The sequence below is a fragment of the Charadrius vociferus genome, unplaced genomic scaffold (assembly GCF_000708025.1).
Source record: "Charadrius vociferus isolate BGI_N301 unplaced genomic scaffold, ASM70802v2 scaffold39, whole genome shotgun sequence".
Taxonomy (NCBI): Eukaryota; Metazoa; Chordata; class Aves; order Charadriiformes; family Charadriidae; genus Charadrius; species Charadrius vociferus.
The window spans coordinates 5,912,554-5,938,148 of NW_009650188.1; the positions used below are offsets into that span (position 1 = coordinate 5,912,554).

Consider the following 25,595-nt stretch of genomic DNA (forward strand, 5'->3'; position numbering starts at 1 on the left):
ATGCCTCTAAGTGAGACTCTTCAAGTGTGCAGTCACCCAGAAGATATGCTACCAGAGTGTCAACTTCATCCTGCAGTCTGACTTTTTAATTTGGGTGCCTCTATCAGAGATAAAAGCTCATGAAAGCAGGTTTCCTAGTGTGTTTATTGAGATCACTAAGGCAACCAGGCAAAGCTCAGCTTTGAGAGTCTCACAGCAAAGTTAATGTGTTAACATGGTGATAGTTGTTCTTCCCGATTTATAGCATCACTCTATAAATACTGCGATGCCATACTGGGAATTTTAACTGGTTTTACCTGAGGCGTGCTGTAAAACAGTGGCTGTACATGTTTCCCATAGCTGCAACTACAATCCCCGTGGGTGGGCTCATGTTTTCCTAGGTTGGGCAAAGCATTGCTGTTAATGTGGTTTTTCTGAAGTAGTCAGTGGGGAAGACACGATGAGCTTTTTATTCACTTAGATTAAATAGTTCTTGGTGATAATACAAAGATTTGAGAGCAGGGTGGGTATCGCTTTGGGAGGAAACTGTATCATGCTATGCATGCAGCAACTGAAACTCGGAGGTGCCTATAAATGTTTAACCAACTCTGCATTTTCTTTCTCCTCGGGGACTTTTAATGCACTTGTAACTAGATGTTCTGACAACATTTGCTGTCTCTGGACTTGAGGAGATATGTTGATCATTCTTGCAACCACTGGTTTGCCATTCCATTTAGGCGTTCCAATTTCCAGGCTGGTTCTACTTAGATTGTGACTCTTAGGAGGGAAAAATAAATTTGCATTTTGATACACTGCAAAAAATGGATTCAAGTTGGAGTGTAAAATATTGACTTGCTTGACAGGCATGTCGCTGAAGTTTAGTGAATTACATGCAAGAGTAGAATTGAATTACAATACATACTAGCAGCATCTGAATGAAAGGGCCTATCTGTGAAAGGCTCTAGAGAAAGATGAGAGCACCAGCTCCAAATGGATCAGCTGCTGATTAAAATAGATATGTAAAAGCACCACAAAACAGAATTCTTCCTGATAAGTCAGTAACTGGGATTCTTTTCCACCTGAAAAGCAGAGGGGGAATAAGGCACAGATAGATCTATGAAGGCTTTCAGAGCTGTAGGGCACATGGGATGGAAGCAGATAGGAGCGTTTCTATCCCCACACTTACATCTGACAAACCACAATGGCTTCATCTTCAACAAGTGTGTTTGGGAAAGAAGCATTAGCGAGCACTAGGAGTTATAAGGAGGTTTTAAATGACTACATGTGCATTTTTATGATTTAGAGAATGCCGAGGGGTAAAACGGTATTTGTACTGGGGAAGGTGTAGGAGGAAGACAAGATAAAATTTTAGAAGTGTTTACATCTGCTTGATGCTTGGTAATTGAGTCTCTAAATAAAAATTATAATGGGTATTTAACTACAATTGCTGAAACAATTACATGGAGTAATTGAACTGATGGGAATGGCTTCCCAGAAAGGAATTCTAATTGATCTTTCAGCAATAAATACATGTGAAAAAATGGCATATGAAATTAAAAGAAATACCGGGGACTTAAAAGATATTACTTCTGAACTCCTAAAAAAAAAAAAAAAAATCAGAGCAAAGAATGAATTAGTGTCTACTTTCATACTCCGTATAGTCAAACACTCCTGTTTCATGTGTTATGATTGGAGGCAAAGGTTTTTCTCCTCCATCAGTTTCTGATGGCACACTGCCTTGGCCATTCCTGTTTGTCCCCTAGTAGGAATAAAGATGAGCGATACTAAACACTAATTCAGTGCCCAGTGTAGTGGGCAATTTTAGAAAGCTCTCCTAGCTCTGCCTTGGCTTGTTCACAAGCTCTGAGGATTTTCAGTTTTGAAAACTCCTTCAATTACTTATTCAGTGATTTAGTCAATGGTGAAAGAGCCAAGACCTCCTAGCATTGCATGCCCAACACAGTTCTATACAATATTTAGGCAGAAGTGCTGCTCCTATATATACTCGTTTTTTATTTGTTGATTTGGTGGAACTTAATGCTATATATGTGTATGTATATATTTTTAGTTTAAGACTTGTTGAGATACGCAATTGACTAAATGGTTGGGGGGAAGTATTGGTACTTTGAGATATAAAAGGAGGAAATAAATTGATGTAATATACCATTATTAAATTACTAAACATGTATGTTTCAGTTCCCCCCCCCTTTCTCTGTATGCAGAATAGCTTGCCAAGCTAGCGTGCCTTGCTTTAGCAGTCCAATTTTGGCTGCAAGTCTAAATTTTTTCAGTGTTAATATTTTGAAATTATGCTTTTTTTTTTCAGTTTTCATTTCTTGTTTTTATTTTCTCTTAAGGGTCTTTCTTAATCAGCCATAGAGCTGAAACCCCTTTTCATAAGGTTTTGTTCTTTCACACCTTGCTTAATGAAACATTTTCCTCTGCCCTTGGCAAATGCATCTTGCCCACTTGCAATTGCCCATCTATTAGAAATGCCTCTGAAGTGTGTTTTCCTAATCAGATGCTTCAACTAGATCAGCATCTGTTTGAATCTCTGTGCTAGTTTCCTTGTCTTCATTCTCCACAGAAATAGGATGCCTGTCTGAAGGTCCTTTCTACCCGTCTCCAGTTTAGGTATCCCTTCTCATTTGTTAGTAAAATCTTGACTGTTGGCTCACCTCTGCCAATTATGCTGTATTCTGCATGGGTAAAAAATTCAGAGAGGTACCTCTGCGCTTTCTCTCACTTCCTCCAATTTTAGAAGAACTCCCTTTTACAAAAAAAATAGGAAGGTAGGTACTTAAAAGTCCCATAGAGGTCTACCAACATGTGGCATGAATTATGTGAGCTGATGCAGCAGCCTGTTAAAGTTTTCTCATTGCCTTTTTGTTCTCTGTGTACCTCTGTCTGCTGAGGACCTCCAGTCCTCAAACCAGGGACTCTTTGGAGTGTAGCTGTCACTTCTGCGTGTCCAATGCTGAGGGTGATGGGAGCTTCACCCTCAGCTGTGTCCCTCAGTCGTACTGTAGTGTAGGTAGTCATAGTCATGTACCCACAGCTTCAGGGCTCTAAGCAATCCTGAACCAACAATCTTGATTTTAAAAAAGCATTTCCACCTGCACCCAGTTTGCATGCTGTATTGTCAAATAAAAGGAGTGAACTGAAGGACTGCAGTGGTGGATTTTGAAGCAAGTCCAGGCTGCAAACCCTGTGGGGTTATTGGGGGTTATTGCTCCAGCAGCTTTGGCTGTGCTTTTCTCCCTGATGAGACCATGTTAGCTCTGTTAGACTGCTCACTGCTGTTCATATCATACTGCTCTTCCTTCATGGAGAACATCCCTTTCCCCCTTGTGCCGAGTTTGTCTGCAGGTCTATGCCTATCCCTGGCAGCAGAAGGAGACCACGAAGCGACTGCTTTGAATGATGCCTCCTGAAAAGGACATGATGTGGGTTGGAACTGGGATTTACATGGATTTCTTGGTCAAACCTTCTGTCCTTCAGTATACCTGTTGGTAAACATGAGTAGTGGGGATGGAAGGAGTTACTGTGACACTCTGATTTAGATGTAGGCATGGTCAAAAGTGTTGTTAGATTGTGTATGTCCATATGGAGCACTTTCCTTTAGTAGAGAGTACTGGGTCGGCTTTAGGTACCATAGAAAACTGTGCTTTAGTTGCCACTATAGAAGCAAATCCCAGGATTACCATCTAATATGGATGATATATATGTTTCTTTTCTGAGCTCTTCACTCTGAAAGCTTTTAGATGACCAAAAGATCATTTTGGTAGCTTAAAACAGAACAAATGAGCAATAAACTCAAAATAGAGCCTATAGAAGAGAGGAATGGGTATTTGGTTTGGGAAATAATTCTCTTAAAACCAGACAGGCACTTCAGGTGAGAAGGAAGCTAGTGTGTCTGGCTGCAGCCTGATAAAATCTGTTGCAGTGGAGAGGGCACATAAAGAAGAAAAGATTCCTTTTGTCTGTTACTTTAATAAAATATTCTATTTGCATGCTTACTGAATTGAAACATTGGGCAGTATAAACTGTAATCACTGCCGAATACAAAAGCAGGTAATTTTGTGGTCTTTTCCTCTTTTTAAAAATAGATAGGGTTTTATTCTGAAATTAGCTATATAAATCATGAGTGAAGTTGTTATTGTTCTGCCTCAGCAACAGCACTGATGCCCTCAACCCATATATTTTCTAGTAGTACCATTTCCCTGCTTTAAAAAAAAAAAAAGTGAAAATGCATGCAGTTGGCAGCTTGAATGTCCAAGTTTGGCAGTCTGGGTGAGATCAGACTGTCTGCTAACGCTAGTGAGCTAAGCATAGCTATTGATAGTAGTGATGCTTTATTCCCAGCATGCTGTAATACTGTCAGCAGCTACCACTGACCTTTTATTTCCCATATATTATGCAGAGATCATGTCATCAAAACTTCAGATTCCTGAGTTCTTACACTAGATGCATCATCCTCTCGCATACTATATTTTTTTCCCTGTACAATCCCTCAAATCTAGGAGGTTGGATTGGGGGATGAGAGGGCTTCCTTAGGGCTGCAGAGATGCAGGACAGAGACTACCTGCTTTCCAGGAGCTTCACAAAATAAGGGAAGCAGCAGACAAGTACGGATGGACAGAGGAGAGCAACAGAACAGCTGCAACATGGTCAGAGCTTAAGGTTTTGCTGGCTTAGCTTTAACCTTGGTCAGGACTCCAACCAGCTTCACTGCATTGTCACAAACTCTTATCAGTGTGGTTTGAGATGAAGTAACCAGGGCAGGGAAAACACGGGGCAGTGCTGATTTACATTGGTTCTACTACTTACAGCCTCAGAGTTTGAGACTACTTACATTGGGGATACCGTACACCCTACTAAACATGCACAATTTTTTTTTCCATCTCTTCCTTTATACTGGCAGTTGTGTGGCCAAAACTGAATTGCCTTTTTTTTGGATCAGCGCATGCCCTGATCATAGAGCACCAGTGCCAGTTCCAGACAGGCTTTTGGCAGCCTGAACTGAGATCAGCATTATCTACCAAGGGGCAAATCCTCACTGAACATGAGATCTCCCAGTGCTGAGGGGAGCACTTGCCCCCCCGTCTCTCCTTCTTACTCCCTTCCCCACTTGTACGGTGATGTTGAGCAGGAGCACTTCCCAAGAAAGTACTTTTCCTTCAAAGATGGTTTTGCCCTTCCCCGGCAGGTTTTGCACGCTTTTTAAAGATCTTTCCTGTGCACCGTCTTCGGCATTGCAGAAGGGCATCGTACTCTGGCTTTGAAAGCTGCCGCCTTTCTTTCGTTGTTGAATGGCCACAAAACTAACAATACCGATCCACAGCATCCAGCATGCCAAAGGACTCCTGTTGCTATGTCAACAGCTTTGTTTTCATTTGCAACTATTTACCCACCCCTTAAGATCTCGGTATTGCCCTGATGCACTTACAGTTCAAGGTCACATGTGGCTTCTTTATCAGCATTGTTCAATTTTGCTAATATACCTGGTGTCCAAGCGGGACCACTTTGGAGACCATCCTTGTCCAGTGAAATATTGATTTTTCTGCTGCAGTAACTGGAGCAGTGATTTCTCTTTTCCAAACATCTCTCTATAGAGCTAGCCTTTCATCCTGCCTCAGATCTGGGTGTCTTGCCTGGCTTGTCACTCAGCTCAGAAGAATGATGTGATATTAATGACCAAGAAGGCAGTGTGCCTTTTTGGAAGAGAATTAATGTTTTCCAGCTGAAAGCAAGGTCTTACCTTAATAGATTCTCATGGGTAAGTACTCTGCTCTATTGAAACTCTGCAGTGACTCAGAAAGAATCTATTTGTGCGAATATATGACATGTTTAGGGTGGAGTTAGGCGGCTTCTTTGGGCTTAAGCTACAAGATTACCTTTAGCGTATGAATTGAGTGCAGTGTTCAAAGGCACAGGCAAAAAGGTTAGGCATTTCTTTCAAGCCTGTGGAAAAACTTCACAGCAGCGCTCAAAATTCAGCCTTTATGAAATCGGTATGGCATGCAGCAGTCCAGGATTTGCCTCTTACTTGTATTGGACTTTACCTGCAGGGTGTCTTTTCTTTTTGTGGGTATTCAATAGTCTTTCTCTAGTGCATGATCTCTGAGGCTATTGGCAGGGGACGTAGGGGACAAGGTCCATGTTCTGTCACCTTAAAATTTAAACTCATTCCAGAATTCATTGCAAAGGTTTCATTTGTTGTAACTTCTAAAGCATCTATAGCACTTCAATAAGTTGAGGGTTGTTTGCAGGAATCTTTATTTTTGGCCAGTGTGGCTATGATCATATTTCTGTTCCAACACTACTTATTGTGGGGGAAGCACTGAACGTAGTGGGATTGTTTAGGTTAGAACACCATCTTGAGAGTTTGACTTAAATGTTATCCCTGTTCATAGGTGCTGGGATGTAAATAAAAGTGAAATATCAAACCATAGCTTCTGCTGTCCTGGTGAAAACAAGCTTTCTGGCACTGGTAGGTAGATCAAATTCTGCTTCTGCTCAGGACAGACAATTAGGAGAACTGCAGCTATGCTGTGTTATTTAAACCTACAATTTTTTTCAGTTAAGCTGACTTGCCTGTACCTACGCACTGGAGATGCTACCAGATCAGCCAGACACTGCACAGTGCCTTGCTGCTTCTGCTTCCTAGGAAATCATGAAGGAACGTGAAACCACTCATAGGTGTGCAGGACACGTTGCATGTGCAAATTTCACATAATCTTCAGACTTTAAAAGCTTACATAACTTGCACAGAAAAAGTAGTCTTTGACTTGCATTGGATAAAGCATTTGCAATGAATAGTTAGAGACCTGTTGGGAGTTTCCTAGCTTTATCCCAGAGGTCATCACACTTCAGTAACAAGTGAATGAATAAAATGAACTTGAAAAGCTCCATTTGATTCTCTGGAGAAAAGGATAAATCTGTCATTAGCAGAAATGAGCATGCTAATTGTTTGCTTAAATATTCTTTTCCTGAACGTTTTGTCTTACCACTGGCATAGAAGTAATTTAGTCAATGTTACAAAATTTAAATTTAAATTGAAATGAGCCTTGAAATTCAGGAACAGATAAGCAACTCCAAGATTCATCTTTTCCTCAAAATGCCAAACTGCTCTTGCTACTAGCTGTTGCTGTATTCCTTAGAGTTTAATCCTTTCCAACCTCGGCAGTTTCCAGAGCTGCAGTTTTTCTCCTCATTTAAAGGAATTGCTCATTGGAATGACATCCTCTATAATGGTTTCCTGTGTTATGTCCTGTTCAGACTGCTGCATAGATTAACAGTTCCACCATTTTATTCGGGTATTAAGCATATTTGGACTTTTATAACATACACTACTCTTTCCATACAAACTGGTGAAGATTGTCACATTGCATAGGAAAATCTAACCTGCGAATGACGTGTGGACTCTCATCTCAAAGGCACCTTTTCATAGTGTCTGAGCACTGTAAGTTTTTAAGAGAAGAGTCTTTGAATGTTTGCGCTAGGTTCCTCTAAAGATGTCCTCTTAGCCATTTGAATCTCAAGATGACAAAAAGTAAGACTGTAGATGTGTACAAATCTAGTCACTCTTCACATGACTTATGTCCTTGCCTAGCTAGAGTGTGCATAGCTTCTTTTCCACACTGAATGCCTGTGTATCATCATGTGCTTATTTTCTTGTCCACATAATCCACCATGCCTTTGGGGTTTTGGTTTAAGCATTCTTATTAGAACGTTGAATATTAGTGATTGTGACACTACATTTAGTGTCTCTTCCACTGGAGTCTGCTTTGAGGGCAGTTTAGGTAATGAATCAGATCACCATCTCCAGAACCTACTAAAAGAAGGCTTATAACTCCTCAGGCTAGTGAAGCAAAATGTAATTCTGGACTAAAATTGGGTTTGACTGATAATTTGGCAAACTCAGGTCCTCAGCTGCATATTGTAATGCATACGGCAATAGCCTGCACTTTCCCTAGAGCCAGTTTGACCGCTCTGAAGCCTGTTCGGTTGTTTTTGTATGATATTTGCTGATGTGACAAAGACCTTAAAGCTGTTGCATCATAAATGCATCCCTAAAATCTTAAGAGTATGTTCCTTTTTATATCTCCCTTTCTTAATGTCTCAAGCCCTTATCTACACGATCTTGACCTCTTGGAGCGTGTAGTCCCTGGGAATCTGACTGCGCTGCCCTTTTCTTCCATCACAGCTCCATGACATGCACAACTTTGAGTGCTTTAAGAACCAGAGCTGACCATGGGTTTGCAGTAAGAACAAATATTGTGTGCAATAAGTATCTTGAGAGATCTGTTCCACAAATGAAGTAGTACCTTTTGGCTTTGATAGATGTATCCAACACTCTTTGTACAAATGAGACTCCTGGTGCTCATGTGAGAAGTTTCAGATCTTCAGAGATATAGTGTATTTAGACAGCATGGGTTGAAGCACCTTTTACTATAAAATGACTGTTCTTCACATGTTCTAGGTGTCTTAAAACTTATTTTGGACGTCAGCCTACATGCAGTAGGGCATGTAGTGTCATACATGTTACACAGTCAATGAGAAAAGTTGGATGAAGAGTCTACACTACATAATTCTTTTTTTCTCCTTCAGACATAAAGAATGAACTCTTCCAAAAGCTGCAGGTTGTTACTGCTATTGTCTTCATTGGGTTTGCAACATTAGTAAATCTTCCTTATGTGTACTGAATATTTTTTTCTCCACCAGTCTGATAGAAGGCAATCTTTGAATTGCATAAAAACCAGCTATTCCTTATTCCTGTGAGAAATCTCTCTAACTCTTTAAAACTATAAAGGTCAGAGTTTCAAAGGAGTTCTAGAGAAATCTGTTTTGCTTTCCCCTCTCATCAGAGCCCTTTTCTCAACTGATTAAGATCTCTAATGTTTTATGTCTCCTCCTTCTCTCCTTAATACGAGACAAGTTATTTAGGGTGGAGATTTTATGGGCTGCTGTGTCAAAAGCTTTAGACAAGTCAGTAAAAAATGTCCCCAGTGTGTAAAGACCATTATCCATAACCCAGCAAATGTCATCTGTAACTTCAAGCCATACGGAATCTTGAATACAAAGGTTAAAAACCCAGTTGGCGATTCCCATCAGGGCTGCTGTTCCCTTCATCTGTTCAGCAGAGGGAGATATAGATCTTTAGTGAAATGCTAGTGTTGATATACATTCAAAAAAAAGGTACGTTTGGTGTTAGTAAGAGATGAAAATCACTGGCTGAAACAGCGTATAGTCTTCCCTGCAGAGGTCTGTCAAAATATTTCAAGCGCTAACCTGAAACCTTCTGCTGTCACTTCCCTGACCCTTCCCTCTGTAGAAGGAAAGGTAGGAGGTGTTTATTGTGCTGTTGGTTTTGCAAGAGATTGAACTGAGGCTACCAGACATGTTTAATCTAACCTCAGCTCTCTTTAGATCAGTTTTCATGGAGTGGACCTTTCTCGTGTCATCATTTCTTTTGTCATCCAGTCTCCTAAAAGAACACTGTTAGGCATTTTCCTTCTTCTCAGAGCTATGCTCTTCCTTCATTTAAATGAAAACCTGAGCTTTATTTGTGTTGGATTCCCTAAATATGATTTTTTGGGGAGGCTGGATTTCTATTGGATTCCCTAAATACGATTTTTGGAGGCTGGTGCCCATCATCTTTATTGAAGTGCAGGAAAATGAGATTGAGTTGTCATCCCCAAATACCCATGTGACTTCCCCTGCTTTAGAAAGTTCCTTTCATCTCCTCGCTGACATCATGGGCTCTGTGGCTTCCTCACTTAAAAGGTACGGTTTTTAAGATTTTGCCACCAGCAAAATAAATCATACAGGCTTAATCTTGTATAGTAAAAAAATTTATTGAATGTTTTTGCAAAGTTCACTCCCTCTTTGGATGGCTGTTTTTGACACCTGTGAAGACAGGGTGTGTGGGAGCTCCCTGGCAGTCTGCTACAACGGTGTTTGAGACCACTTGTCTAGACAGAACTTCTATAGCAAATATGAATGAAGTACCGCATCCCAAATCATCTCAGGCACACACGTGAAATACAAAATAAGGGCATTGTTCCAGTTTGTTGCTGTGGACCAGAGTGTTGCTTCTAGAAGAGATTGCTGAGATTCCCCTTGGGCAACAGAAAATGGTTAATCAGAGAAAAACTGTTTCTTTACTGCAAAAGGAACTTCAGGTAAAAAAAGGAGGAAAAAAGCAAATGCATCAAATGGGTAATTTTGTGTTAGTTATAGAAACAAAGTACTTGCAATTTCTGCTGGAAGAGAAAATTGTGAATACAAAGCCATATCCAGGAAACATTTTAATGTGCTTCTAACAATGGCTGTTAGAATAAAATTTTCTTGTTTTATTGGGTTTGGGTTTTTTTTGAAGGGAAGGTATAGACAGGAAAAATAAAATACCATTTAGCTTTGCCCATGCTGCAGTGTTTTACAAGGAGTTGTTGGGGCGAAATAGATTTATTTCTGCACTCTCCTCCTCATGTGATTTGTCATGCTGCAAGTGGAAAACAGCACACTGCGTTCTTCAGCAAAATGCTCTGGATAGTTTTGTCTGTCAAAGGTTCTTTGCTTCAGGCTGTATCAACCCATTTTTAATCTCCTTTCTTACAGTAAGGGAAATGGTTTGTAAAGAGGGCACTCGTGTCAGCTCACTGCTGTCAATATCTAATTTCTTCAGAAAATTTTTGTGTTAATTTTTGGTACCGGGCTTTGTTCGCCCAAATTCAAGTCCACTTTGTTTCCCATCCCTAATACGTTGTTGCCTTTTCTCTTTTCCCAAAGCGTATATTTTCTTTATGTAGTGGAAACTATCACACTGTCTTCTCTCCCTGAAATGGCTTGTGATAGGCCAAAGCCTGCGCTGATCATATCCCATCCTGATATTACTCTGTCAAGTGAAATAAATCTCTTTATAGCATTTCGTTGGCTGGAAGGTTTCCTCACCATTCTTTGTTGAATGCCCAAATGCCACCCTGTGTTTCTGTTGCTATAATAAAGATCTTTTTTTTTTTTTTTTCTCCATACACTCTCTTCTGCCCTAGAAGAGACACACGATTAAAAATAATCTTTTTTGTTGTCCCTGCATGAAGGTTCACATGTCTTGTTGAGTTGAATTATTCCCAAAGAGGGAGTGTTCAACTGTCCTACGTCCCCAGTCTTCTCTCCAGAGCAAGACCCCCACATGGATGTTCAAACTCCAGCCTGCCTTTCTACCATAGGGGAGATTAAATCTGCACCCTAAACTTTTTGAACAAAACCACTTCAGTCGCATGAAGATCTCCAAGTGCTATTGTTTGGTATACAGACTTGGCACCAGTTGAAGTTCAGCAGTTCTCCATCTTTTACTAGTGAGGAGAAAAGAATGAATTAAAGGAGAACCAAGGTTGTATGGCAGTGCCTTGTGCCATCCCTATCATGTGGGAGTAGGTAGACAAAACCTGAAAGATCTGAGAAGCCAGAAATTTGTGCAGCAAAACATAGCCTAAACATTAATGCTGTAATGCTGAGAGGTGGGTTAATGCTTTTCTTTTCTTATGTCAATAGCAAATAGCTTAAGCAAATTTGGATTAAAAAAAATTCTCCCTAATCCATTGACATGAGTACTTTTCAAGGCAACTGAGGGAAGAGTTTGCAGAATCTCCGACTTTGGAAATGCTTAGAGCTTGACTGAGTAGGACCCTTGAACACAATTATTTAAGTTGGAAGTTGAATCCAACTTTGCAGTTGTCCATTCTTTGAGCAGGAAGTTGCAATGGCTGAATGCCAGAGGTCCCTTCCAACCTACGTTATTCTATGACTTTCGGGGCCCTTGAGCAGAAACGGATTTCAAACAGAAACTGCACTCTGCGTAGGCTTAAGTTGCAGTTTGGGCTTCCTCATAATTAAATCCTGAGTTGTCTTTTGACCAGCCTTTGATGATATCACTGCCCTTGTGGGGAGGCTCTGTTTCCTGGTATGAAGGTATGTAGAATATCCACTGGAGAGGTTCTACTTCATTATTAATAGCTTTTTAGTTAGTCTCTAACTATGCAGCTTGTTAGATGGCTTTGAGGTCAAGAGAGTGCTGAGGCTTTTGTAGGTTTCCCTTCAAATGAGAGGAGATCTATTTTAAAGCATTTTGTTTTCAAGGTTTGGGTTGTGATAGCAGCTGTCTGTCTTTTCTCAGGTTTTTGAGAAAGAGCAGCACTTGTTTACCTGGCCCTGGTTCAGGTTTCTGTAAGGATTGAGCATCTAATGTGCCAAGTCATCTTCAGTGTACTGCAATACAGTACGCTGTAGTACAGTGTACTACTGTTTATTTGAGTTTATTTTTAAATCAGGATGTTGTCCCTTTTTATCTCCTTCCTCTTTCTCCTCACTAACAGAAGAAGAAAAGTTTTTAACGGTGGAAACTGAGGCTGCATATGAGCCTTCTGATTCTGTTTCCATTTTTAGTCTAGCCAAAGGCTTTACCTCTGAGGATGCAAGCAAGAAATCACACCGAGCCTGGCTGAAAGAGACGTTTGGATAACCCATCTTGATGTTAAAGTTCTGTTCTTCTACTGCTTGTTTATCTATGTTCAAGAAAAATTCATTAAGGTAACCTGCCCTCTCCTTCATGGAATACCACTTAGGGGAATGAGAACATGTACTCTTTCCTTTCACCTAGAGACACTTGAAACACAAGCTTTGGTTTGAACCACAGGGCTCTGGACACTTGAAGGCATAAGGATATATTTTCCTGCTAAACAGATTGCCTAGATATAATTCTAGGCAGCTTTGAAGGCTTCATTCTTTCCACTCTGTGTGCTGAGTAATTTTGCTTACACTTGCTATACAGAGGAGAAATAAGTGAAATGAAAGATTATTTTCAATAGGTAGGTGTTTAAATATAAATAATTGGATTTCAGCTAGCCCCTTCAATATGTATTGAGCAATGTGGGCTTCCTTCAGGATCTCCAGAATATTTTTTTTTTAACCAGTGACAGTAGAAATGGAATCAAACTCCACAAAATCATGCCTGTCATCTTTCTTTCTGACTAAAGATATTTTTTTGGCGGGGGGGATTGTGCCCTTTTATTTTGTTGCTTTTCTGGTTTCTTCAGTATAACCTAATTGGAGGTGAGCAGAGGTATCTTGCACCAAATTTGCTCTGACTCAGTTTAAACCTTGTTGAACAAGTCGTTTAAATACACCTCTCGGACTATAAATTGTGTCTTATTCTTACTACTGATGCAGAGTTTCACTGGTGAAAACTGGCAGCCTTGATCCAAGCTTAAAGTTCATATGGAGGAAAACAAATAGACAAAGCTGAGGGAATTGCCAGCTGAGGACATGAGTTACTAGATGCAACAAATCAGATCATGGTCAAAGAAGCACAAGAGAAACTCATTTAAAGGTTACACTCTAGCCTGGGCTTCTCTTTCAGTAAAACATCTGTAACATGAGGCATGCAGAACTGCAGGCTGTAGCTGGAGCATTAATATACGAAATTGGTTTCACCCTTAAGTTTGGTATTGAAGATCTCTTATTAAAAAAAAAAGTCGATGTGCTTTGATAACAGTAGACATGTGACAGACTACTTAATATCTGGCTCCCTACCCTACAACTTTAGTTTTGAATATGGGCATCTCCTTGGCTGTAACATTCATCTGACCTGTAGCAGCGAGCACCGCTTATATTCTCAAGTCTATAAGCGCTGAAAAATCCAAGTAATGTAAATTACTTACTTTTTGAATGGATCAATAATCTAAATATTGAACAGTTAAGAAATATGCATTTCTAAATGATTGAAATAAGAAAAATGGTCATTGATTCTCCAGTAATTCAGTTTTCCAGAGGAGAACCACAGAACCTTTGTATGCAGCTCTTGGGGCTTTCTAGTCATTACATCCATGGAATATAAAACTGTTGCATTGCAGGTAAAGTTTTCTATTGCTCTCCTTGCCTTGATATCCCTTTGAGTCAGTGGTCAGGAAAAAAGCCTTAGGGGATCTCCAAGTTAGCTCATGTTGTAGACTGGTTAACGTTCGTGGTGAAGGTGGGTGAACGTGCCCCGGAATATGAATGTTACTTGGAATTGCTGGCTACCTGGAGAGTTAAATGACTCTGCTTTTTGGGTTGTGTGCATTGCTACCCTGGATGTATTGGTACTCAGTGAAACATAAACTGCTGCCATGTGATGCTCTTTCCTAACCCTTGCTTGCTTTTTCTGGAGTTGCCGTTCCTCTATACACATTAAGAGCTTTGTGATAGGTAATGTGAACCTAAGTCCTGCTAGTAACAGCTGTTTTGTGAATTTTATTGAGCAATCTAAGTGTAAGGAAAATAATTTTTGGAAAAAACATGGACTTTGCCTTTTTTTGTTTGGACAATGAAAAATCCAAGAGCAATTACACCTTTCTGAACAGTTCTGAAATTATTTAAGATGCTGCTGGCTTCATTAGCAATTCCCAGCTCTTTTTTTTTTTTTTTTTTTGGAGAAGGTTTTTAACCTGATTTCCTGAAATCATGTAACTACATCATCAGTTTGTTTGCTGCATCCCCACCCCTGCAACCCGGCTGAATCTGAGGACAGAGATTGAGAAGGTGCTCATCTCCTCACCTTGTACATCACAGAACAATCCATCCCTTCCACCCTGTGCCTGCCAGCTGGAGTCTTGTGAATTTATGAGCTGCTGAGCAGCGAGGGATGCCATCCTTTGCTGACGCGGGTTATATTTACTGAAGAGGTGGTGAGATCTTTTGGAAGTTTGGAAAAGTCTGAATTCTTGATTAGTTATCACTAGACAGCTCAAAGGTGAAAGCAGTGGCGTCTTAAGGGAAGTAAGCAGTTCTTGAGTGTTCTGGAAAAGCGCTATTTAAAAACTCAGGCTTGTGGTTGGAGACCTCTCAGCAGCAGTGGCAGAGCTTAGCTGCTCTTTTTGCCTTCTGGGATCACTTAAAAAATAATATATATAATAAAATACTGCCTGCCAGCAAACATTTGAATTCAGAAGGCACGGTAGCAGAATTGTGTCATGCTCAGCTTCTGCAGTGACACTGAACTGGACAAGAATTGTTTCAGAGTGTTTAATTTGTTATGGTATATATACATGTTCTTTCCTATTATCTCATATATATTTCAATTAAGCCTGAACTCAGAAGAAAAAAAAAAAAAGGCAGTGAGCTTTTGCTGCCCAAGGGTTAGGCATGAGGCTTTTAACTGTGGCAATGTTATTTCCAAGTTGAAATTGTTCTAAATGAGTTTTCTGGAAACTGTAGAGCTGCAAAAAATTTGCTGAATGATGATTGTAATGCTCATGTTTGAGGAGCAGAACAAGAAGCAAATACCCCTGTGCATCACTGGTTAGCAATGCTCCATGGCTTTCCAGGGATGTCAAGGGCAGGAGCCAGTGGTGGGATGCTGGATGAGCTTATGGGGTCTTGCAGAGTTTGGGAAGTGTTTGATTCCCCTCAATGCCTGTTCTGTTTTCCTTACCTTCATCTGGCTCTTAGGACTAATTCATCGTCTGAGCTTTCCAGAGCACCTTGCCTTGGACGCACTGGTGTGCCAGGGTTACTGCTGATTAGGACACTTTCAGCTCATCAAACTCCACCAGGCGAGGCTGCTGGCTGGGGTACCTGGGAGTTGTATTTTTCCCATTTAGTTTCATTTTTGGGCGCTCTGCTTCCTCAGCAGATGGCATTTTTATCATGTTTTTGGAAAGTCCATATGGCCTACAAGAGAGAGTATCTCTTTAATTGTAAAACATGACCACCTGTTCTGATTTTAATGAGTGCAGTGAGCATTCATCTTCATATATCTGCTTAAAAATAGCTGCTTCAATTGAATTAAAAAAAAAACCTCAATTGGGCACCAACGCTTCGGCTGCCGAAATAATCAATTAATAATTAAGTGGCTAATTTTAGAACCCACTGGCCTTGCCCATTCCCTCGGACTCATTGTGATCAGAGCAGACAGTGATTGATTGCCATGCCGATGCTGAGAGGCACACACGGTGCTGGGGCCAGATGCCGGCAGGCTTCGAGCTGTTTATTGCGTTATTTAGAAGGTGAATGCAACTTCGTTTCTCTGCTCTGCAAATGAACTTGTCTTTCCTGCTCTAGCTCTTTCCTCTCTGCATTGCTCCAGCTGCTCACATGCAGCCATCCGCAGGTACCCTTTTCCCTGCCACCCTCTGAAGGATAAAATCTGGTGCTCAAAAGGTATCCTAATGACGGGCCAACTGGAGAGGAAGTTGGAACTGTGAGCAAAAATAGTCTTGAAAGGCTTATCCGCTCCTAATAGCCTTGCTAGCATCGTTCTGCTCATTAAAATAACAATAGCTGCTCAATAGCTGCTGGGTTTCAACACAATGGGGTAATTCGACAGTGGTGGAGAAAACTTGCTGTGGCTGCTTGGAGCATCTGCTTTTACAGGGCAAGGAGGGAGAGAGCCAGAAGCCTCTTACCAGAGAAGTCTCTGATCCTGTCTGATGCAGACAGCAAGATGCTGGAAGCAGGTGGCGAGGAAGGCGCATTGCCTGCTTACCTCGTTTTATTGAAGGTGTTTCTGATACACCCCCACCCCGTCCTGCCATGGCCACCAATTAGCCTGTTAATACAGGGGAGAAGCTACCCTTGCCAGTCTGACGGCCGTCGCTGTAGCCTGATCGATGTAAATCCAGTTATCTCTCAAACCACATGGGATTTTGAGACAGCTGGGTGTTGTTTGTACGACTGAGAGCCCTGCTTGGAAATGCTATGCAAATACAGAAATAACCGTAGCTATTGGCATTTAAATTCATTTCTATGTAATCTTAGTGATAAACTTCCATTGGTGGGGTGTTATTTCAGTGGGAGGAGGGTCAGAGCAGTTTTCAGCTGATGTCTGGGTATTGCAAGTTGCTTGGTGAGAAAGGCATCCGACTCGGTTTCATTGCATGCGTGTGGCCTTCTCTCCCTGCACTTTCAGAATAGCAGGGGATAATTAAATGAAGTTCAACATTAAAGGCTGAAAGTTGGGAAGGGAGAAGCTTATTAACCTTGTTGAGCTGGAAAGAGCGCTGAGGGTGTTTGAGGCTTGGGTCTCGTGGGGTTTTCTATTCTTACTTTTCTGTTTTCTTGGGAATTGAAATTTAGTTGTGCAGAAAATAAAACGTATTATTAATACTGTTGCGATCCCTTTATTTGGTTGTGGCACTGCGGCACATCTGTGAATTAAATCTTAAGAAGAACTGGAATTTAGCCTGTTCCCTCATTAGCAGAGATGCTAATTCTCTTGATTGGTAATAAAATCAAAGGAGAGAATCAAAAAAACTGAAAGTATGGAGGTTACCCATTTAGGGTAAGCGTGAGGAAATTTAATCCCCATTTTCCATGATCTCATTTAAGTAGCAGACAGACTTGATTTTTCAGCCTTGGGTTCTCCAACAATTTTCCAAGAGGGGACAGCTTGAGGAAGGAAGAGGAGGGTGCAGGGAATTAGAAATGGCAATTGGAGTGGCCAGGTGGGGAGCCAAGCTGGTGGGCAGGAGAGGCAAGAGTCTAAGGGTTGCACATGGGCCAAATGGCATATGTGGGGGGACATGTGTACGTGCACATACATGTGGATGCACCTTCTTCCTTCGCTGACTGTCTGGAAGGCTGCTTGGACCCTTATGGACTGAATTTTGGGGCCATTTTAAGAAGCCTGCTTAAACATTCCTTTCCTGCAGTGGAGACTATTTATCCTAGACAAGGCTTTAAGTCAGATGCGGAAGCTGCAGGCAGGACTTTTATTGTGAGCTGGCTATTAGTGGTCTCGTGATTAAAATCTGCCCCTTTTCTTTGTCATCTCCAGATCACTGTGTTCACTACTATGATCTTCGCAACACTAAGCAGCCAATTATGGTGTTCAAAGGGCATCGCAAGGCAGTCTCCTACGCAAAATTTGTGAGTGGGGAAGAAATCGTCTCTGCGTAAGTATTGCCTTTTATGTAGGCTAAAAACTTTGTAGCCCTTGCTTTCCAGTGCTATTCAGGGCCATCGTGCAAGTTCACCTGCGTGGGTGGGTGCGCACACTAGCTGCTGTGCTTTTGGCAAGCAGATTGTTGCTTTTTCTTCTAAGACAAAAATAGAAATTAATTCCTGGTGCCATTCGGCTCTGCTCTGTCTTGCGGAGCTAAAATGTTTAAGAGGAATACGAAGACAACTAGATGCAGCTCCTGACCACAAGCTTTGGGAAGCTGCAGGTGAACTCTTCTTTTAGAAAATGCTAGGTGAGCTGAGGATGCTCCTGATGTTCAATCACATGGGAGTGAGCATGTCGGATCACATAGCGAAAGGTTTGAATGACTGGTTACAAGCCTCTTCAATAAACCAGAGGTGACCCCCTCTTACATGGTGGGGAAAATGCAAGCAACTTTGGGGGTTGGAGGGGAATCTTTGATCTCAACACACTTGCGTGTAATGCCCAAGTGCAGCAGGGATGGATCACAGGGGTAGATCTAGTCCCGGAAAGTACGCCTGCTACCTGGTACCGAGCCGCTGATTATCCAGCTTGGCTCTGTCCCGTGTTTTCACACAGTTTACTCTAGAAGCCTGGAGTCAAAGCAGAGCATTTTAAGGTGTATTCAGGCTGCTAGTGAGTTACTGTGAGCTGAGCTGTGTGATGGAAGATTCCCTGATGGCTTCTGGTACTGTTTATATTTAATCAGCTCCTCTCTTATTTCCATTAAGGTTATAACTCTGTAAGGGTGCAAATTCATACCTAGAACACAGAGAAAATTGAATTTAATGCTTTGAACCAAATCTGGGTAAGAAGAAAGTGTTTAATAGAAGTGGGAGGAGGCTGGGAATCTTTTACAGCCATGATCAAGTGGAGTATCATCTATGGGATGTTTCAGGACAGAATGGCCCTATCCTGCTTGAGCTGACCATCTGCGAAAGCTTATCCCACAGTCCTGGGAGGAATATCGATAGAGCTGTCGGACTTGGACAGGCAACAACAGGGTGAGGGGACTAACTGGAGGGTTCACCTATCTTTCTGCGTGAACAGAAAGAAATGTCAGAGCGAGCAGATTATTTTTCATGTCTGTCTTTTGCAAATTGAGGAGAGGAGACAGCAGTAGTGATTCCCAAAAATCAAGCACTGATTTCTTTTAAGCAAAAATTATATGTATATTCAGATCCTCTAGATTTCTAGCTAAAGCTGTTTTATAGATTGCATTGATTTACTTTGCCTTGTAGAGTTAGGTTTTGACCTCAAGGGTGTTCAGAACTGCCTGGTATTTAGCACAACACATTGATTGCAGTACTGATGTACGGAGAGACAGATTTAACAGAGCAGCGCATCCATGATATTTTTTTTGGAGAGGGTATGAAACAGGAAGAGCAGTGTAACACCAGCAGGATCAAAGTCCTTTTCCTCTCCTTGTGGTCCAGTGGCGGATAACTTTCTTCTCTTACGGCCTGCTTATCTGAAGTAATGCAAACATGGGTAGAGCTTGATGGGAATTTGTTAACAATAAAAGCATTCCATTAGTAATAGACTTTAAGTGTTTTTATTTTAATGAAGAGATCTAGAATGTATGCTACTAAAAGACAGAGGTTAAGTGCCTGTACATATGAGGTCTTCTTGATGGGTTAGCTAATAGCAGAAGCTGTCACAGGAATCTGACAGCTTGTAGACCAGGGATTAGTCTTCTGCTGCTTTACCCTGCCATCAGAAAAGTTTAGTTTCCAGGCAACTCTGAAGCTTTTAAAAACAGCGTTTTAAAAATCATAGAATGGTTTAGGTTGGAAGGGACCTTAAAGATTATCTAGTTCCAACCCCCCTGCCATGGGCAGGGACACTTCCTCCTAGACCAGGTTGCTCAAAGCCCTGTCCAGCCTGGCCTTGAACACCTCTAGGGATGTGCCTTAATAGCACCGCCATTAAGTATAGGCACCTCCCTGTACTTGTGGTCCAAAAAAGCAGTAGTATATACCATTTTGCCATTTCTATGAGCTATGCTGCTACTGTGATGTTAAGGACAAGGGAAGGGAGAGTGAGCAGCAGCGTAGGGCAGAGCTGGACATGGAAAAAGCATCAGGCGGAGAAGCTGAATACTGTGTTTTAGGGCCTCCCTTGGTCAAGACCTGGGATGAGGAAAGCACTCCTGCCTAAGTCACAGTATTACAGATCAAGTTCATACCTTCGTTCTGATCTGACCTCGTGCTATTATTACAAATGACTAACAAATCTTGCTGCAAGCTCCCTTATCGCTCCTTTGTCATTCCACCTGTCATTGAGGGCTGAGATAAGGTTTTTGCAGTATAGCACGAGGCACATCTCTACTCTTGTGCTATATTTTTAGGTAAATGTGACATTGGTGCAGGGCTAATTTGTTATATTGTTGGTAGTATTTGATGGATATTGGTTGGGCTTTTTTTTTTTCCCTTCAGCTCTTAATATTCGGAAAGCGGCAAGGTTGGGTGATATGATTTTTAAGAGGAGAGCATTACCTACCTCCCTTTCCTCTCACCCAGGAGGCTGACAGGTCCTGCTCCCAATCTCTTTCAAATTTAAGATCGAACCTAGCACTACCCATTTCCTCAAGGGTGGCTTCAAGGGGCTCCAGTCCCACCACATCAGTGTTTCTTCAACTACTGTGGAGTGTATTGCTGTAAGTCATTGAGTGCCAGAATATCAGAGCCTGGCAATTGCTAGAGAATAACACCTGGGAAGTGAGAGGGGCTTGTGTCCTTCTCAGGTTTGGGGGGAGAAATTGATCCTACATCTCCTGGAAACTTGATCTTCCTATTTCACTTGAGCTCTGCCAGGCGTAGGAGACTACCTCCACCTCCTTTCTTTTGCCAAAGGGAAAATGTTTGCTCACAGTAAATAGAAAAAGATTTTGAAGGCAAGTATGTTTGTATCTGAGGGAACAATGGAAAACATCAATTCTGATTTAATCCCAACAGAGTTTGTATGTTTTTAATAGTAATATTTGGCTTTGCTGCCAAGGTGAAAAAAGTGGAAGTTTGAGATCTGTATCCATGCAGCCTCAATTACACAGGAGAAAACCACATCAATTTAATGCTAATAGCAACTCTGAGCCCCTATAGGTCTTTATATGCTGCTGCTTTGCTGCTTGGTATTGGGCAGGAGCAGGAGAACATGCTTTCAGGGCAGCTGGAGAGGGAGGAGACTGCTTCCTACCAGAGTCCTATAAAGGCATCAATGAGAGTTGTAGCCAGCATGAAGGGAACAGATTTTGTCCATGCTGTAGAAGTGACAAAAAAGAAAAAAAAAAAACAAACCATAAACCACAAAAAAACTATTCAGTGTGTCCTGGATCTGGAGGAGGCAGTGATGGCCCAAAGGCTGTACAGTTCAGCGGAGGACTCTGTAATTGATAGGAGAAAGGAAGATTAATATGTGGGGGAAGTTTTTTATTCAAACATTTAACATGTTTTGACAGGCTTCTAAAATAACGGGATACCTTTACAAGCTCAAGCTAAGTTGCATATGATTGAAAGTGGGATAAATCTCCTGGAGCACACTAAGACTTACTACATCTACGTTGCAAGTAGGGTGTTACGGAGCAGGGTTTCAAGCAAGGACTACCGACCATATGGCAGCAGGGTAACTTTAGGTATTGTTCTCAGGTCAACAGACAGTCAGCTGAAGCTGTGGAATGTAGGGAAGCCTCACTGCTTGCGCTCCTTCAAGGGTCACATCAACGAGAAGAATTTCGTTGGGCTTGCATCCAATGGAGACTACATCGCCTGTGGTGAGTAGAGCAGCAATCCTGACAAATGCTAATGCGACTTCTCAGAGTTGGTGCCTCTCCAGTTCCAAAGCACACCAGCAGTTGTGCTACGTAGCTGCATGGGCTTTTTAATAGAGGATTATTCTGAACTTCCATGCTCCTTTCCTTCCCAGGGAATGGTGTAAGGAGCCCTGACTTGGTTTTCTCTAATTTCAGATGAGTTCTTTGTATATGATGATTCAGACTTGCTGTCACCAAAAGTCAACTGCTAATGTAGCCACTGTTGATATCACTTACGTCTTTCAGGTTTATCAACTGACACATCCTCATGCATCTTTCTAAGGAAGGGCAGTAGCCTGGACCACATGAGTGGTCCTGTACTTGTCACTTGGTATGGCATTCTGTCTGACGAAGCAGTAACGCCCTCATTGTGGACAGCACCCTAGAAGACTAAATCATGCTGAAGCAGTTACCCGTTTGGCAGTTTCTGTTTTTTCACCACTTAAGTTGGACTGTTGAATGTCTGTAAATCCATAGGTCTTGGTGGGAAAGCAATGGCAGGCTGATTGCTGTGGGATGAGCAGGACAGCTGTGCCAGCACTGAAGGGAGGATCTTAGTTTGTGTATACTCTGATCTCTGTACAGCTTGCAAGGCAGAAATTGGGATGGATTTCTAAATAAAGCCTGCACACTGTCTAGTCTCTCTTACTTAAGCCTCCACAGACCAAACTGTCGTGCTTGATTACAGCAAGCAAAACTGTGACAGTGCTACCTGCCTCAGAGCTGTAACGCCGAGCAGGCTGGGTATAGCGCTGTTTCACGTGGTAGTGTAGATGCTCTGTTCTGCCCTAAGGAAGTTATGGGGGACGGTTGGGATCCTGTATGTTTTGCAAGGGCACTGCATACTGGAGTTGTCTTGTTTAAAAAAAAAAAAACAAAACAACCAAAAAAAAACCCCCCCAAAAAAAACCCAAACAAAAACCACCACAACCTGTTTCCTTTATTAGGTATTGTGAAAGTTTGCTGTGGAGCACTCCCAGTTGCCCTGGCACCACAAGCATGATAACTACCAGGAGGAAATGTCTGGTCTTGTTTTACACAATGAAAGAGCTAAGAAGCCTTATTTCTTTTCCTACTACCAGAACCTAATCTTGTATATTTATTTTTTTTTATTTCTAGGAAGCGAAAATAATTCCCTTTACCTATACTATAAGGGCCTCTCAAAGACACTGCTGACATTCAAGTTTGATACAGTTAAAAGCGTCCTGGACAAGGACCGGAAAGAAGATGACACAAATGAGTTTGTGAGTGCTGTATGCTGGAGGGCACTACCAGATGGGGTAAGCTTTCTGCTCAGGCACCCCAGCCGGGTGCAAAATGAATACCTCCTACTTTCTCATGAAGTTGCATTATTGAGGGTTTGACAGCACTTGGTATTTGCCCGTTTATGGGTATTGCAGATCGGCACGAGAATGTGAAGATCTGCAGGGTAACTGAAGCACTGGAGGATGCTGGAGGAGAAGGGACTGCTGTGCTCGTAACTCTTCCACCTGAGTGTTTGAATTTCTCTACCTCCCATCTGAAACCCCAAAAGCAGCGTTGTATGTCGGGTGCTTGATGTTTTTCGTGGATGCATTAGCAGGTTTCTTTTTGTTGCTTTAATGAAGACACCTGCAGATACTTGCTGTGGAACCTTGTCTCAATGTTGCTGTGTCTATATGGGCTTGCTCATTGAAATACAGCCCCCGTGTTTAGATGAGTAGATATGTAGAGGAGGCAAGCCCGGGCTGCAGTCACCTCAATGACTGTTCCAGTGACACTTAATTCATATACATAGCATGTGTACTAATGCTGCAGGCAGACCTGACGCAGCTTTTGTGAGAGTGGCCTTTTGGCAGGAGGCTGCTCTGGAGAACAAAATGCTGCTTTTAAATTCAGAGTACTCTTGAAAACCTTGCATAAAAAAATAAAAAAAAACCACAACAAACCTTGAGCATGTAACTCCCTTCTATGTACAATGGTTTGCAGATCAGATACTTAATGGGCTTGTTGGGAGGCAACAGAGAGGAGCTCATCCTAAATACAGTCCTCCAAGTAGCTCAAGTGGAACATTGCCTAATTGATGTCCTGAGATGTTGTATTCACAAAGATAGTGTTTTGGAAGGGTAACGTCTACCAATCTGTTTCCGTATGAAGAAACTGCCCCCGTAACTGTGATTCAGTTGTCACTGGTATAAGCTTGCTTCAGATAGGCACTCCTGAATCAAAATAAAAATAAACCCGAGCATCTGAAATTGCACTTTAAAAGTAAAAAGTGGGCTGTTGTAGTTGAACGGTGGGCATGAGTAAGTGATGTAGGGTCACCAGCTCCTTTCTGGCTGGGGATTTAGGAGGATTTGGTATACACAGATGTCACGTCTCAGATGAAGACTGGCTGTTAGAAGTTGCGTAATCTATCTTTCTGCTGGATAAAAATGTACTGTGGGAACCTGTGCGTCCAGAAACACCCTTCCTGAACTTTCTTAACTGCAGTGTTTCTGTGTTGGGTTGTCCTGCCCGCTGACCTCCTGTGCAGCTTTTTTATGGGCAACAGACTAACAGTGATGTCTCACCCCTCGTGTTGTATCTGTTGCCGTCCACTGCTCCTTATAGCGTATCATATCCTCCTTATCAGCCTTTTCTCTGATTAATGTGCATTACTCTGATAGACCTTCTGCTTAAGTGAGTGAGAAACTTTTGAGCCGTCACCAAGGGCTGTCAAGCAATTCTTCATAACCGGTATGAAAAATATTGTGCAAAAATGTAGTAGTTAAATCAGACCCATCAAGATTGCACCAAATAATGTTCAGGCTTCAGTCCATTAAGCAGTGTTCGGAATGCATCGCTATTCTGATCTTCTTTTTTTCCATCATTCCTCTGCTTTTCCCTGGGCTGCTTCTAAATTAGCCTCTTTCTCCTGTGGCAGCCACAGTACCTGGCTCTCATTTGTAAAGAAAGCAGCAAAAAGCTGCCTGAGACCTGAAAGCCACCATCTGAGTGGTTTGCTTCTGTGTTTTACCTCTGCCTGTGGTGCATGCCATCCTGCTTTACATACTGAGCAAGCAGCCTCGCTTGCTTTTGCCAAGAGGCCTGAATGCTTCCTTGCCCCGTATCTCCAGTCCCCCTGAGACAAGAAGTACTCTTCACTGATGCAGCCGCACATTTCTCTTCCCTCTTGTACCCACGCAGCGGGTCCTCTCTGACCTAATTGAGACTTTGCTCATGTTCTTAGGAAATTAAATTACTGCGCAGCCAAAGGTCACTTATGTCCAAAAAGTCTTGCTCAAACGATGAAACTCTTCTATTCTCCATTTTAATAACGTTTCTTAAATTTGGCATAAAATTTTTGAAATGAGCTTTGTATATACAGACTTCCCTAAGAGCTGGTGTGTTTTTTAATGATGCTTGGATGAACCAGAGAAGGCCTTTGCCTCGCAGTGCTGTCTGTATCTGTGGGAATCGGGGAACCCACAGCCTATTTCTGGCTTAATTGCAGACTTTGATCCTGGGTGAGTCACTCTGCCTTAATTTCCTAATTATAAGAGTCACCGTGCCTACCTTTCACTGCTGGCAGTGATCGTGCCTGCTCCGCTGAAGGGTGCGTGCATCAAAGCAGCTCCAGCCTAGCAGCTGTACAGAGCCCAGCGCAGGCTGGGAAACCTGCCCCAGAGCCACAGGGAGCACGGCAGGTAAGCTTTATACTGCTGTGGGCGTGCTGTTCTCTGTGCCTTGCTGGGCTGGTTCAAAGCCGTCTCGCCTGTTTCCATGCCGTGGTCACTGGGCAGTAGCTTCAGTTTGCCAGTTGGAGTGTTTCCAAGGGGGGAGATGCAGGCGCTGCCTGCCAGCATTTCCCCAGGGCTCCCAGGT

The 25,595-nt window shown here is 42.1% G+C and overlaps 1 protein-coding gene across 1 annotated transcript in view; it reads left to right on the top strand.

Annotated features, from left to right (window-relative positions):
• Nucleotides 1-25,595, top strand: part of RFWD2 (ring finger and WD repeat domain 2, E3 ubiquitin protein ligase) — a 119,238-nt gene that overhangs the window by 64,118 nt on the left and 29,525 nt on the right. The window contains exons 15-17 of the mRNA XM_009892851.1: nucleotides 17,795-17,912; nucleotides 21,586-21,710; nucleotides 22,869-23,029. Of these exons, the coding sequence (XP_009891153.1) occupies nucleotides 17,795-17,912; nucleotides 21,586-21,710; nucleotides 22,869-23,029 (404 nt within the window). The remainder of the gene's footprint in view (nucleotides 1-17,794; nucleotides 17,913-21,585; nucleotides 21,711-22,868; nucleotides 23,030-25,595) is intronic.